This window comes from Amblyomma americanum, chromosome 10 (genome assembly GCF_052857255.1).
Source record: "Amblyomma americanum isolate KBUSLIRL-KWMA chromosome 10, ASM5285725v1, whole genome shotgun sequence".
NCBI lineage: Eukaryota > Metazoa > Arthropoda > Arachnida > Ixodida > Ixodidae > Amblyomma > Amblyomma americanum.
Genome location: NC_135506.1, coordinates 36,588,547 through 36,603,421, shown reverse-complemented (window position 1 = coordinate 36,603,421; position 14,875 = coordinate 36,588,547). Strand labels below are relative to the sequence as shown.

The following is a 14,875-nucleotide window of genomic DNA, read 5'->3' as shown; positions in this document are numbered from 1 at the left end:
CAATGGAGTGAATTGCTCGGCTAGTTGGTCCATAATGCACAGATGTTGGAGCCCGCCAAACTGATGCAGGACAAGACAAACAGGCACACACAGAACACCGCTTGACTTACAACTTAAGAGTTGAAAATTCAGCGGTGTTGTGTGCGTCAGTTTCGCTGGTTCCACCATCTGTGCAGTATGTAGTGTGTGCTTGTTTTTGTGTCGTGCAAAATACCGGTTTTTCCATGTTGCATTCAGCGTGGCTTTTTGCCAAGCTGCTTTTTTTTTTTTACATTTTACAGCAGTGAAACAAACAAACCAAATATTGAGCTAAAGGCAGAGAGAATGCGCACATTATGTACTCATTTGTCAGAGCTGTGAACAGTGCTCACGCTTATTCTTTGGAGTGCCACTGGTTTTCCAACTGCAATAAAGAGAAAAAAACAGTTTCAGTTCCGGTTCCATACACGTCCGTACAGGTAGTTTCTAACAAACTGTCCGAATACCACAGAGGTCTGTTTCTTACACTGACCTCTGTAGAGCTTCTAGTGTGACACAACAGTGCATTGGAAACTGCATGAAAAAAAAAATTATGCTTTCAGAAACATTGTCCGACACGTTTACATAAGGTGGTGCACCACTTCACAACAGGCCTCCACAATGCTTTGTTTGGGCGGACTTTCTCTGCTAATTTAACCATGAATGAAACACTCGCTGTGCTTTAAATACATCAGCCTGAACTGCCTTTTCAATTTCTGCAATAATCATTTTAAAAGTACTCGCAACACTGCTCAAATAATTGAGAGACTGTTGTCTTTCTTCGCCCTGATTGGAAGAGAGAACTCTACCTTTCACAGTGCTGCAAACAGCTTGTGAGACGAAGTATGGAAACACATGTCCCATCCTTTCCGTGAACAGTGGTGTGCTCAAGATTTTGAAAACAAAGCTTCATTTTGTTTGCATTAAATCATGAGATGAACAGCATAGGTAGAATGCATCCCAGTGTGAAAAAGAAAGCTAATAGTTTGTGTTTACTAGCCATAAGTGTCTCTTCACTTGTGCCGAAGGATAAAAAGCACCAGTTATGAAAAAGGAATGACCTCCTGAATTGCTTACACTGTTACTGTGAGGTTCTTGTAAAGCATAAGTACTAATTGGAAGAGGTGTATCGGAATATTATGAGTGAGTTAGAAAAACATTTAATGCGTAGACGATTTACTATACAGGCATTGCTTTTGTACAGGACATAAGGTGCTAAATTGTTTGTGCATTGTTTTCATTACCAGTAGAAACATTTTAAGTCAGAAAAATATTTAATGCATAGATGGCTTACTATACAGACATTGTTTATGTACAGGACATAAGGTGCTAAATTTTTTGCCCATTGCTTTCATTACCAGTAGAAACATTTTAACAGGTAGAAAAATTTTAACAGTTAGTAGGAAATGGCAGGTCGCACAAAAGGCTTTACCGAATCAGACATTTCTTTTTTCCCCTTTAACTACTGCATGGCGTGTGTATACCATTGAATTACTGAACATTCCCATTGAGTTATCCAACTAAGGCAACAGCTGAAATACAAAAGAAAAAAAAGAAATGAGATCAAGCTGAGGTCTCATACCTTTCACATAAGTTAAGTGCAAAATTGGAGGCCACAAAAGAAAAGCACTATTATTCACAGACATTATCTGGGGTCATGAAAGACTTCTTGCAATGGTTCTGTTGTCATCTTGCTTCATTGGACATAAACGCAAACTACATTGTTGACTCTGCAAATGTTATCACTAGCCAGTCAGCGATGGCTGATAACTACAACTACTCTTTTCACTCTGTCTTTGCTCCATCAGATCTATTGGCTGAAGACGAGTAAATGAAATGCTTGCATGCACACCTTCTGCCATGCAAGATATTTGTTTATCAGAAGAAGCAATCCTTCACTTGTGCTCAGCATAGATCCGAAAAAATCAGTTGGCCCAGCTGTTATCTCCAATGAATTTTTGAGACACTACACACAGAGGTTCTAAAAATCTCTTAAGTATACATCAGAACAGCATAGTTGGCCATATGATTGGTTGATTGTAAGAGTTGTGCCATTTATATATCCGGTGATACACACAGATTTGAAAACTACAGATCAGTGTCACCATTACCTCAAAACAACCACTTGCCGCTGGTGGGATCCGAGCCCACGATTTCCGAATTCGGTGGTCGTGGGCTCGGATCTCGCCGAGCGGCATGTGGTTGTTTTTTCTTCTGCTTTATGATGAATTGTATTTAAAGGAATACTAAAAAATAAGTACCGTATCAATCTCCCTTTGATAAACACCACAAATTAGGAACAAAAACATCCCCTACGCTCCTTGGATTCAGTGACTGTTGGCTTCCGTCATGTATGTCATAATGAGCCCCCTCATTTCCCTTCCTTTCTCTGTTGTTCATCTAGCTTGGCATTCATGCTTCCACCTTTAACTGAGCGGACGGATTTGTGGTAGTATTAATATGCGTTGCATGGGACTGAGGATTTTCACCATGGCATCATTCTGCAGAGACCGTAAAGGAAAGATAGTCAAGGCTGCACCATACCAGTCATGGGTGACATCCGGCACGGTGGCCCGCGTGGCACCCAACCCCAAGTGGTTTGGCAACACCCGCACCGTCAGCCAGGGGGCATTGCAGGAGTTCCAGGAAGAGCTGGGCAAAGCCATGCGCGACCCGTACCAGGTGGTGATGCGCCAGAGCAAGCTGCCTGTCAGCCTCCTCAACGAGAAAGCTAAGGTATTTCGAGGCACCCAAAAGGGTCTGCCTAGTTTCCATTGAAGTCAGTCAGTCAGCATTAAAATGTTAAATTTTTTTCTTGCTCAAGTGAGTGTAAATCATCTTTGAGTGAGGCAGGTTTTGAGCCATTTGGGTTTGCATGTGATGAATTGCACTAATTGCACTGCTTACTGCTGGAGAGACAGGCTAAGTGATTTTTCCTGAACAGCAGCAGGTTCAATTCTGCTCAGATTGAGACGAATTCCTGTTGAAATTTCAACTTTTCAGTTTCCTAAGAGGCCATTCGTTTACCCAGAAATCATGTTGAGGTGGCCTATTTTTGTTATTCTTCTGAAGTTGCTAGTAATACAATGGTTTAGCGAGGACAGCTACAAGTACCATTTGTGCTAACTGCAATGAACTGCATTTATATTTGTCCACAGTATCTCTAGGCGTTATACTAGGGGGAGGGTTATAGAAAAAAAACGCAGATTATGTAACCAGCATCACCTGCTGTGCTTCCGGTCAACTTTCTGCGCCTCTGCAGCTAGGGCTAGGCAGGAAAAGGAAAGTGGACGGGCCATTGTCCCTGTGCCGTGGAGAGTGGTCTACCTCAGCGCTAGCGACCCCACACTGCACACTGTCTCTCCAACTTATCCACTTCAGCGGAGCCACTGGAAGTTGACCAGAGGTATAGTCTAGATCTGGTCAAGAATAAGTCGCGAACCATTGAGTTACGCACAATTAGCTAGACTTCTTATGGACTACACCTTCATGTCTCCCGCTAGTGTTAGCATGTCTGGAGTCACTATGCACATAGTTGCCACATGGGTCACTAATTTTATCTTTGTGCTTGACTCTGAGTTGAGGTTCATTTCTATTGAAAAAACTAGAACCGATGAACCTGACCTTGATTATGGCGGGAATCTTTTGACAACACCATTTCTGTTAGTTCATTTGGTTTTTAATGTTCTACCTGTGTCTCCGAACTCATCTATGCACTACGCTAGTTTTTCAGTAAGTACGCTGCTATCTAATGGGCTTTCCTTTCATTTATTGGTTGCGCAGATCTCGTGCAAGCGAGCACAGTGTGATTGTTTCACACTGTTCACAAGCACTGAGGAATAAAAGGCTGGAAAGTCATAACTATTCCCTGCAGTTGAGTGACTGGCATGAAGTGACCTGTAATTAAGGCTCCTAGTTTCCTGCAATTCTATGAAGAATTGAGGATTTGAGCATTCATTTTTTACGGAATTGTTTGTTAACAACACTCCCTTTTTTGGTTGCTGGTACTGTTGTGGGCATGAGCAGCAACAACAGATGGGAAAATGACTAATTTACCTTATTTGCTCGAATTTAACGTGAGGGGAGATGTTTAAGGCCTCGGGAGAATTTTAAGCATATTATTACAACAACGCAATGTCAAACCCTTCAGGCGAAGCATAGCCGAGGGCTCCCTGCCCCTAAATATGCACAGGCAGCACACTGAAATGGAGAAGCACTGGATACATCCACGATATTTGAGAGCCCACTATTGAGCAAACCTAAGTTTCCTTTACATGATGCAGTAGCCATTGCCACCGTGCCCTCGTTATACTCTGTGCTTCGAGTTGCCCAGTCCTGCATCCATTTGACTTTCGTTCCTTTCCCTACTCAGCTATTTCAGTGCCTTGTCTTTCTCAGTGACCCACGCAGCCTCTTTTCCACATCCATAGCCACCTTCGCTTTTGCCCTTGCACGCTGTGTGCTCTCATTTAAATGCTGGCTTCTACTAATGGATTGCAAGCCTGGTGGCACAGGTCACTTTAGTTCCCGTGGAAAGCTCAAGGAGAAAGGAAATGAATTCACACTCTCCATACCTTGGTTCCAAATATAGCAGGAGGTGCATTCTAAGCCATTTTCTGATGCACCTGTGGAATATTGCCGGTTGTTTGTTCTCAACTCTCGGAATCTAAATTTTTCGCTGCTGAAAGTTGGGGGACTTTGCAAGCAATGAAAACACGAAAAGTTCGGAATATTACTAGGATTATGGAATAAATGTTCTCAATGTTCAGTTTCCAGCATATTTGTTTGTGCCTCAGGAGACACGGGCAAAACCTCCTTTAATACTTGTGTGTTCTGATAAACACTTTGTACGTATCCTTAAACATATTACAGAACAATAGAGTGCATATCCTGGACACAGCAAGCTACGAAACGACATTTGGGCCCAAGGCACAGCGCAAGAGGCCACATCTGTCGGCTGGTGACTTGAGTGCAAGTAGCATTTGACTTTTTCGTTTTTCTTTTTTGCGTGGTTGTGTACATTACTCGGCTGGTGTCGCTGTACTATTTTCACTCGGCAAAAATGTGGCATGTTTTCATTTCTTAGTGGTGCTGCTGCCGTCACATTGCCGATATGGTCTTTGATTGCTGAAGAGGCTCTCTTAGACTGCATGTTAAGTTTTGTTGTGCTTGTCTGTTTCTGGAAAGGGTGAACAATGGCTGTTGAGTGAATTCAGCCTTACTTGAAGGGTATTAAGGTACGCACACAAATGCAATAGCTGACCAATTTTTGTTAACTTGATAGAAATAGTTACTGTATTTACACGATTGTAAGTCAACTCGAATGTAAGTCGACCCCCCCCCCCCCCCCCCCCCCCCCACTTCACATTTCTGAAAAAAAAAAAAGAAAACTTGGAGGTCGTTTATGCTTCTCCTTTAATAATAAAACGCGATAGCACTATCCTGTGGCCTCCGCTTATCGCCAGCCGCTATCAGCTGCCGCGCGCGGGTGCGCCAGTGGCACATTCCAGAACGAAAATGTTTTAGTCACTAGACTACTCGTACACACTTGCGCCATCATCGTCACTAGCTCTGCCGTCGTGATCGCTGCTGCGGTCCCATAGCTCATCGTTCTAACAAGTGCAGCGCGCACTTCGCCAACAGGCACATCACAACATCATGTGGAACAGCTGAAAAGAGAGCTGTGGAAGGGTTGGTCCTGCTCGTAATGCAGCTCAGGTTGCTGCTGCTCTGTTCATTTTGCAAGCCTCCTTGTTGCTTTTTTGCCAGCAGTGCCCATGCCTCGCCCCTGCTTTAATCAACCGGTGATGTGACATCTCTGTTCTCGCAAACTCGTGAAGGGACTTTTCTTCATTCTTTAACTGTATTAGACTATAGCATGATAGGGGTACTACTAGTACTGAGTTTTTGTAATCCCTATGCTGCCAGGAACCCACCTGTTTTCCCGATGAGTGCAGGCATCCCTTGGCCAGGTGCTCAACTTTTTTTTTAGTGCGAAAGCACTATTTTGAGCGCGTTCAGAAAAGACAAGGTTGTCTGTGTTTTAAAACTGTTGTTTCAGCAGCCGGTTGTTCATTCCACTGTCAACCAGTTTAGACAGAATGAATTAAATTAGTTGTTGGCTAGATGAATCGCTGACCTTCAACACAACTGTTCTGGTTAGAGACCTTGTGGCAGTTCCTTTTTCCAAGAGTTGCCACAAGGTCTCCGATTATTTGTGCATGTCGGAGCGCCAGATACGACGCATGTAGTGCGGGTGCCAAATATCTGGGCACCGCACTCGCGCCTACTTGCGTCCTGCGCGGTGAGCATGCACAGACCGGTTTCGGCAAACGCACGGGCAAGCACACTTCGAAAGTTTCCTTAATCGGAGCTTTAGTGATGGTCATCTTCGAGTGCACTGTCTTCCGTGAGGCCCTCATCAGAAATATTTTCATAGAAACACATCTTCGGTACCATCGATCACGTTCGATACCCCGCATTCCTTGAAATCACAACCACCGAGCTCCTTGGGAATGCTGTCCGAAGCGTCCGTGATCCAACTGCGCATACGTGGCTGGAGAGGCTCATGTGCTCTGGAAGGAACTGCAGGCTCTCCATACCTCATCCAGACCATGTAGCCGCACTTGACGATATACAGATGTTTTCAGCAGCTATGGTTACTTTCCTTTTAAAAGCAGCAGAGTACTGCCTGTCCACTTTTTGTTTTGTGCTTATTGTGCCCCTTCTCCTCCTGCCAGCGCCCTTCACTTGGCCTGCAGTATGCTTTCAATAAATAAATAAATAAATAAATAAGTACCGTGAGAGGTGCGATTGCCCTTGACATCGCCAGGGCAGGTCAGCATAGTGACCTCAAAAGCGAAACTACCGCTATACGCTGCTACTAGAAAGCGCCTCCTCTCACTCGGAGCGTGATGACGGTCAATAATAAAGAAACCAGAACTGTAGAAATTTTACATGCTAAAATCTGTAAAAAAAAAACACGTTTTGTATGCGGGTTCTTACAGTACCTGCATTGAGTATCTCCTCAAATAAGGCTGTGTCAGTGTGATAATGCCATAGGAGGTATGTTTGTGACTTTTTAGCCAGAAGGTAACTGTTGCTTTTTATAGTTGCATTTACCTGCAATTTAAATGTTTTAATTAGAACCCTGCAGTGCTGTAATGCGACATCTGCATTGCTTGCTTTAGAGTTCTATGCATCTTTAAGGCGCCTTTTCTTTTTACACGTTTAAAGAAGTGGTTTATATCTAGTGTACAGCTGGGCCCTCAGTGAAGAAGCTTGACTGAAAGATAAGCCCTGAATTTTATTAATGAACACATTCTGAAGGATGTTCTGAGGTTGTTGATGCCATCAGTGCCTTTAGGTCTATCATGAAGCTGCAAAACAGTCAAACCTGAATATAACGAACCTCTGCATAACAAATTCCTTGATATTGCGCAGTTTCTCGATGCCTTGGCGCACCCACATTAAAACATGTTTTTGTGAACTCCAAAGGTATTGCAACGATTGACCTTGATGTAAGGAACTCGCCACACCAACTATCTGTTAGCTAATGCTGCGCACTACTTGAAATTCGGCCACACCAAGCGAAAATTTCTTTTTGATAAAACTTGAACCGTCACTGGAGGAACATCTACAATTTTCCTTCAGTGTCTCTTGACGGTGGGGGTAGGTCATCATCCAGCACTCCATCCAGACTATCGGTACAGCAATAAACGCGAGTGGCATGGTCTTTCCAGGAACTGGTCCAGGCCGCAGACAGCTCCCAGACGCAGCATTCGGAGACCCACAAGGAGGTTCCTGAAGATGAGCCCAAGGCCGCGGTCCGCCAGGAGGTGATGGCCAAGGGCCAGTCCAAGCGCATCTGGAACGAGCTGTACAAGGTGAGGAGGCCAGCTGAATGCTTCTCCTAGTTTTTCCAGCCAGTCCATGGTGCTCCTTAGAAATGCTATGATGTTGTGAATGGGGATTGTACTGTCTGAGAAGTGTTGGCATAGCATGTGTGGGCAGTGAAGTCACAAAAGTTTACAAGTTGAAAATAAGAACCCTCCTTTAATTTTATAAAATGTATGCCCGACAGCATTGTTGAGGGCGTGCTTTTTTGAAGCATTTCAGTACTGCATTCTTATGATTTGGCTGTAAGCTAAAAAAGGCCCACACCGCACAAACTTAGCGGAGAGTCAACCAGCCAAGGGCTGCATTGCCCGGCTACTGTAGGTACTACTCATGTGACGTCACAGGCACCATTTTGTTGTCCAGCACACAGCTTTAGAAATGCAGGCCGAAGCAAATGGCAATAGGCTGTTCAGACACGCCCGCGGCATTTCACTATGCTCCACATACAACAAAATGGCAGTCGCTGTGACATCAGTGAATGCACCTTATAGTAAAATACAGCTTGAGAGTGGAGCAGGCAAGCGCCCGACAAAGGAGGCCCTCAAGCAAATGTCATCGACCTATTGCCATGGCGTCACGGTCAACCACCTTGCACCTGCCATGGCTGCAAACCAGTGCTCACTGCCAGGTGCAAGTCGGCTTACCCTGACATCATAACATTATGTAGACAACATAGGTTTAAGGCCCTCTCAAATTTTACAGATTCCAAGTTGTGCATAAACATCAATTTTTGATATTCCGATTTGCGTGACCAGTCTTGCCTTTTTGGTTTATTACTATTGAACATATGCTTTTGTTATTCTTTTTCAGTTCTCACAGTAGAATGCACAGACAGTAAATGCTATGGCAGCGATCCTGAATCCTGTTTGTTCATACAATAGCCAGCCAATTCTTCGGACTAATAATTCAGACGCGCGATATTTCAGACTTCGCAGAGGAACCTTCATGCACATCGTGCACCTCATAAGTATGTGTACATCTTTTGCGACTGATATTTCGGACTGTGTGAAGAAAGTTCATTTTTTTCAGCCCCTCCTTTTCTTTTGCGGAGAACCAACAGGTACTCCGCTGTCATGAAGGGTGCTTTCTTGGATGCTTTTTGCTGCCATTGAGATAGCCTACAAAGAGCGCATGATCAAGTTGAAAACGTACCCGCTGTAGCATTCACCACGGCTTGGGCAACTCCATCCGCGGTATGAAGCAGCAGATGCCAGGGGTGGGGGGGCATTTGGAGGCATGCACTTCCACTTACGTCTTCCCGCTGGTTACCTCTTTCACTCTCTACAAGTGTTGTTTTGGGGAGAACTTACACCATATTCATACTTTAGGTTCAAAATATAGCGCGAGTGGCATTCTGAAGTAGTGTTTGATGTCTCGTGCACAGTATTCAGGTTCTTTGTTCTCAGTTCCTGGAATTTAAAATTTTCTACTACAGGAAGTTAAGGGTCTTTGTGATGACAAATGCAACAGGGTGCATCATCAACTTCGGCTTGTCCATTTGAATTTCCAGCGTGGTGCGTTGATTTCCGTCGGCATTATGATAACTGAGGGAGAGCTTTGATATGCTGCTGGTTGAAAGGAGAATGTTGTGATCACAGCTGCACTGAAATGTAGGCATGCATTTTTCATAGTCATAGGAGGAGGGAATAAAAGAGGGGCACAACGGATTGCAGTGAGCACAGGAAAGTGCAAATATATGCAAGCACATCACCACTTTGTAGGATTGCTGCGATAAGTTGAGACCTTTGCTGTCTAAAAAGCCAAGTAATGCCTGAACTTCATATGAGGATCTGCAAGCTTCCCGAATATAATGTAGTGTTATGCTTAAGTATTCATCTACCGTAAAAACCGGACTATAGGTCGGACCGGAATATAGGTCGACCCCCTAACTAACCAATTCTAAAAATGAAAAAATCTTTTCAATGGGAAAAGTACCGAAAGACATCCTTACTTTGAAACAAATGCGACTCGAGAGGTTGCACAATGGTGACAGTATTTAATTTCATTTAAATGCTGCTTGTATGTACACCCGGCAAATTTTTTAACAATATCGCGCACCAATCGGCCCACGTGTTTGTTTCTGGCACAGGCAAGTACGGCGCCGTAGAGCAAAGCCCTCTTCTTCATGAATCGCCGCAACCAGGATGGCGAGCCTTTGAATTTCGCCTTCGTGAGTCTAGAGGCACGCGCGATCTCTGCAGCTTTCACGCGGATGCATTCGGCAGTCACAGGCAGCGATCTTGCTCGCAGCGCGTTTCCTTCCTATTCTCGATACACTACGGTCTGCCCACGAAATGATGTTTTCTTCTGGTTGCTGCAAGTTGTAATACGCAGCTTCTGCCTCCGCCAGTACTGAATGCTCTTTTCGGATACTCCAAATTCGCGCTGTGCCGCCAGGTTCCCGTGAGCTTCCTCGTACTCAATCGTGTTTTTCTTGAAGGCGACGGTAAATTGCCGTTAGCTTCGGCTTTGCATCTACTGAAACGCAAAATGGCGGCACTGCTGCTGATGGCGATGGTGATGGAGGCTGTTGACTTCAGCCACCCATTGTTGCAAGACTTCCGTATTTTTTCCGCCAATGACCGGTATATAAGACGGGGGTCGACTTTTCACCATGGTTTTTTGAAAAAAAGTTCGACCTATATTCCGGTTTTTACGGTACATACAGTAAAAACTCGTTAATTTGACCCTTGCTGATTTGGAAATTCGAAGTACCAGTGTGGTTCCAGCCGACACTCATGTAAGTCTGTGGTGTCGTATTCTTGCTAATTTGAATGCCACAGGTCTCGCACTGGTTAATTTGAACGAGTTTCTGAAGGAAGGCCCTGTCTAGTTAAGACTGGTGAATCAAATGATCATCCAAATAGCTTTACTCAAATCTTAATGCCATGTTGTGGCGATGAATGAACAGCCTCGACACCAAGAACAACAATCTGACCGTTGAGTTTTGGTTTCTGTTTTCTGAGCTCCGCGCCAGCCCGTAGCAATGCCAGCTCGACCAGCCAGTATCACCCAGCCACAGCCGGACTGAGGGCAGCAATGCGTGTGCTTTTATTAAAGTGTGTTGCTTCTTTCGAGTCTGGCCTGAAGCCAGACAACCGAGTTCGGCTCCACGTCATTTCGGACGCTGACTGGTGTGTCGCTGGTCTATCCTTCCTCCTTTCCCCCCCCCCCTTTTTTTTTCTTACTGATTCAGTATTGTTGAGCGTTTCCCTCACTTCTGTCTGCCTGGTTCTTCTGTATTTCGAGTGCACCAAAATTGCACACCCGTTCATTCTCTGTGCGATGAAGCCTGCTCATATGCAGCGCTGCTGCTTCTGAGGGAAGTGATGTGTTAGTGGTGGAGCTCCACCCCTACCATGTCGCACTGTGAAGGACGCCGGGAAGGCCATTGCTATTATGGAATGGTTCTGCTTCTACACTCTCAATAGTAAGCACGCAATGAAACATTTATGGAAATGTTAAAAATAGCCGTAGTCCTGCTATTTTCACCTCTAAAGCAGGAAACCATTGCTCGTTATCTCACCAAATAAATTTACCATGATGCAAGAAGTTCTTTTCAGTTTTTTTCGGGCTCATTCAATAATTCAAACTTTCAGATAATTCAAACATTTTGTTCCGGTCCCTTAAAGTTGGAATTGAGGAGCTTTTACCGTAGTGACAAGCACCGCAGCCTAATCAAATGGTGGCTGCAGATTACGAATAAAGGGCACTTAAAAAATGAGCTTCTTTAGTTTGTTCTGTTTTTTTCAGGATGCTTTGATTTCTGAAACCAATGCCTCCCCCTCTAACAAGTGTTCTTTTCTTGTTTTCTTCCCCCTTACGTCTGTGTGGGGTTGCAGGTGATTGACTCGTCGGACGTGGTGATCCAGGTGCTGGATGTGCGGGACCCAATGGGCACGCGCAGCTCCTTCATTGAGCGCTTCATGCGCAAGGAGAAGCCGCACAAGCACCTGGTCTTTGTGCTCAACAAGTGCGACCTGGTGCCCACCTGGGTAACCCAGCGCTGGGTGGCACTGCTGTCGGCCGAGTACCCCACCATGGCCTTCCACGCTAGCCTCAACAATCCCTTCGGCAAGGGTGCCCTCATCAACCTCCTCCGGCAGTTCTCCAAGGTGGGCATTTTCATTTTCCTTGCATTGCCATCTCTCTAGAAACTTGACGATTGCGAAAGCTGACCAGTAATGACTTTCTGCAGTAGGTGGCAGTGTTCAGTATTTTTATTATTGCTTAGTGCAGCGTGGGAATGACAGTGCACCTGAATTATGAGGGGTATGCTCAGCAGCACTAGAGATCTTTAGTCGCATTTTTGACCTGTAACATACAGTGCAAATGGCCACTTATTCAGCTGTGAAAAAACGTTTTTATTTTTGTTTACTTAGCTCTCACAGCCATTTTCTCTGAATGGCATCACCTATACTTCAGAGGTTGCACAAAAACAGCTCTGAACCTTTTCCTGCTGAAAGAAGCTCTTCAGCATTTTTCGGTGCCGGTTCTGCCTGTGTAGGTTATATGGACAGCATACCTTATTGCGAGCACTGTTTATGTGAAGCAGCCACTCTCGAAGGCACTGATGACCTCAATACTATTCCATTCTGATGCGAGCTCATTGGAGGTTCACATTCAGCCTCATGTCACATGTTCCTAACCTTTGTTGTGGCTGTTTATACTTGGCAGCTGCCACTTTCATTCGTAACACTGGATCGTGCAGACTTACTATAGTGTGGTGTAGTGTGAATGGGACACTGGATTAGAATAGAAAAGAGCACATACAGCAAGTTCCACTGCTGAATTACCTAGGCTTTGTCATGTGGTATGTTGTGCATGAGGCAGTATATAGTAATTTTTTTTTGCACCAACTAGGCCGGTTTTTGCATAGCTGGCTGTGTGTTGCCACGGTTAGCCTTTACCAGCTAGCCTGGTGGCCTGGCTCTTGGTTCTGAAATTGAGAATTGGTTTTTGAGGAAAAGAAATGACGCAGTAACTGGCAGGCATATCTCGGTGGACACCTGAACCCTGCCATAAGGGAAGGAATGAAGGTGGGAGTGAAAGAAGAAAGGAAGAAAGAGGTGCTGTACTGGAGGTCTGGGGAATAATTTCGACCACCTGCGGATCTTCAACCTGCACTGACATCGCACAAGATAGAGGTGCCTTCTTGCATTTTGCCTCCATCTAAACATGGCCGTCGTGATCGGGTTTGAACCCGGGTACTCTGGCTCAGTAGACGAGTGCCTTAACCACTGAGCCACTGTGGCGAGTTTCTGATATTTTATTCTTTTCCTTTTCTGGTAGAGTTCAGCAAGAAGTTGTGATAGGGTATTAACGCAGTTATCTCTGATGTCACCTGTACACGAGATACCGTGTTTGCACGATTATAAGTCGACTCGAATGTAAGTCGTGCCCCCAAATCACATTTCCGAAAAATAAAAAGAACTTCCGAGGTTGTTTAAGCTTGGCCTTGAATAGTTGAACGTGATAGCAGCGGCCGCTGTTTATCGCCAGCCGGTATCGGCTGCCACGCGCGGCCATGCCCGGGGGCACATTCCAAAACGAAAATGTATTAGTCACCGGACTACTCGTCCATACTTGCGCCATCGTCCACACTAGCGCTGCCGTCGGGATTGCTGCTGCAGTCCCACAGCACGTCATTCTAATGTCGTCGTCCGGCGAAATCCCGCACTTTGCGTGGAACAGCTGCAAATTTTCCTCGCTGCAGCTGCCACACCTGATCACCCGTTGCGAACGTCGAATTTGTGGCCGGGTGCACAGTTGTTCGTTTCTTCGGCGTAAAAAGTGGCAGCCATCTTGAATGTAGCCATTAACGAGCGCCGGCCGCTTGCCGGACCTGGAGCACAAATGATGATTGACGAAGCACTACATTAAAACTTGTGAAACACGGCCGGCAGCGGTCAAAGGCATCAGATCCAAAGAGAAACTACGCGTGAATGGTGTCGGCTCTTCCGTCGGCTACCGACACTCCCCGGCACCGCTGTCGTTCCGAGTGGGGGTGCCGCCTCGATTGGAACAGCGGCCCTTCCATCAACTATCAATGCTCCCTTGAGCGCCGAGCGCGCATTCGAAAGTAAAACAAAAACTTGTTGAACGCTTGAGCTTCCCGTAGAACGTGATTGCGTTATCGGCCGCCGCTGCTTAACAGCGACCTTATCAGCGACCGCAGTCAGCAGCCACGTGTGAGGTGCCAGTTTGCTGCTTATCGATAGCCACCATCGGCCGGCCCCCGCATGTGCACGGAGGGGATGCCAGTTCTGCACGTTAACATAGCAGCTGCTCAAGGCCAACACCAAGAGCAATGCGTTGGAGCCACGCAGCAAAAATGCAACTACACTGTAGCATGCCTTATATCTCGTTTCGCCTTTACTTATAGTGCGATGCTTTTTTTTCGATTTTAAGTCGACCCCCCCCCCCCCCCCTTTCGGATTTTCACATTTTAAAAACTAGGTCGGTTTACAGTCGTGTAAATACGGTAGTCAGTAGCTAACCAGCGGCTGGCTTTTAGCTCAGAGATAAGGTCTTGTGTGAAGACAGATTGAACGCGCTGAAATTTTGCTGTTGCTGCAGCTTTTATCTCGGAGTAAGCTTGTCCTTCATAGTCCACGATTTTCATCATTTGATTTTCCTAGTTTATTTGTAGTTTATTTGGTAAGTGAAATTCGAAGCACCATAATGTGTAACTGCACACTCTTCTTCAATTTGCTACTTACAAGGGACTAGTGTTCATGTGTTTCGTGCATTTATCTCTGGTCACTTTGCCACTCTCATGCCCAGCTGCACACAGACAAGCGGCAAATCAGCGTGGGCTTCATTGGCTACCCAAACGTGGGCAAGTCATCAGTGATAAACGCCCTGCGGTCCAAGAAAGTCTGCAATGTGGCTCCTATTGCTGGCGAAACCAAGGTTTGTGAGTGTGAAGTAGTTTTCCTCTCCCTTCCTCCTAAAA

General features: G+C 45.4%; 1 protein-coding gene across 1 annotated transcript in view; it reads left to right on the top strand.

The window, feature by feature from the left end:
- Ns2 (nucleostemin 2) overlaps positions 1 to 14,875 on the top strand; it is a 39,549-nt gene that overhangs the window by 1,876 nt on the left and 22,798 nt on the right. Inside the window, exons 3-7 of the mRNA XM_077641138.1 lie at positions 2,526 to 2,754; positions 4,891 to 4,989; positions 7,761 to 7,904; positions 11,760 to 12,032; positions 14,704 to 14,832. Coding sequence (XP_077497264.1) covers positions 2,526 to 2,754; positions 4,891 to 4,989; positions 7,761 to 7,904; positions 11,760 to 12,032; positions 14,704 to 14,832 — 874 coding nt within the window. The remainder of the gene's footprint in view (positions 1 to 2,525; positions 2,755 to 4,890; positions 4,990 to 7,760; positions 7,905 to 11,759; positions 12,033 to 14,703; positions 14,833 to 14,875) is intronic.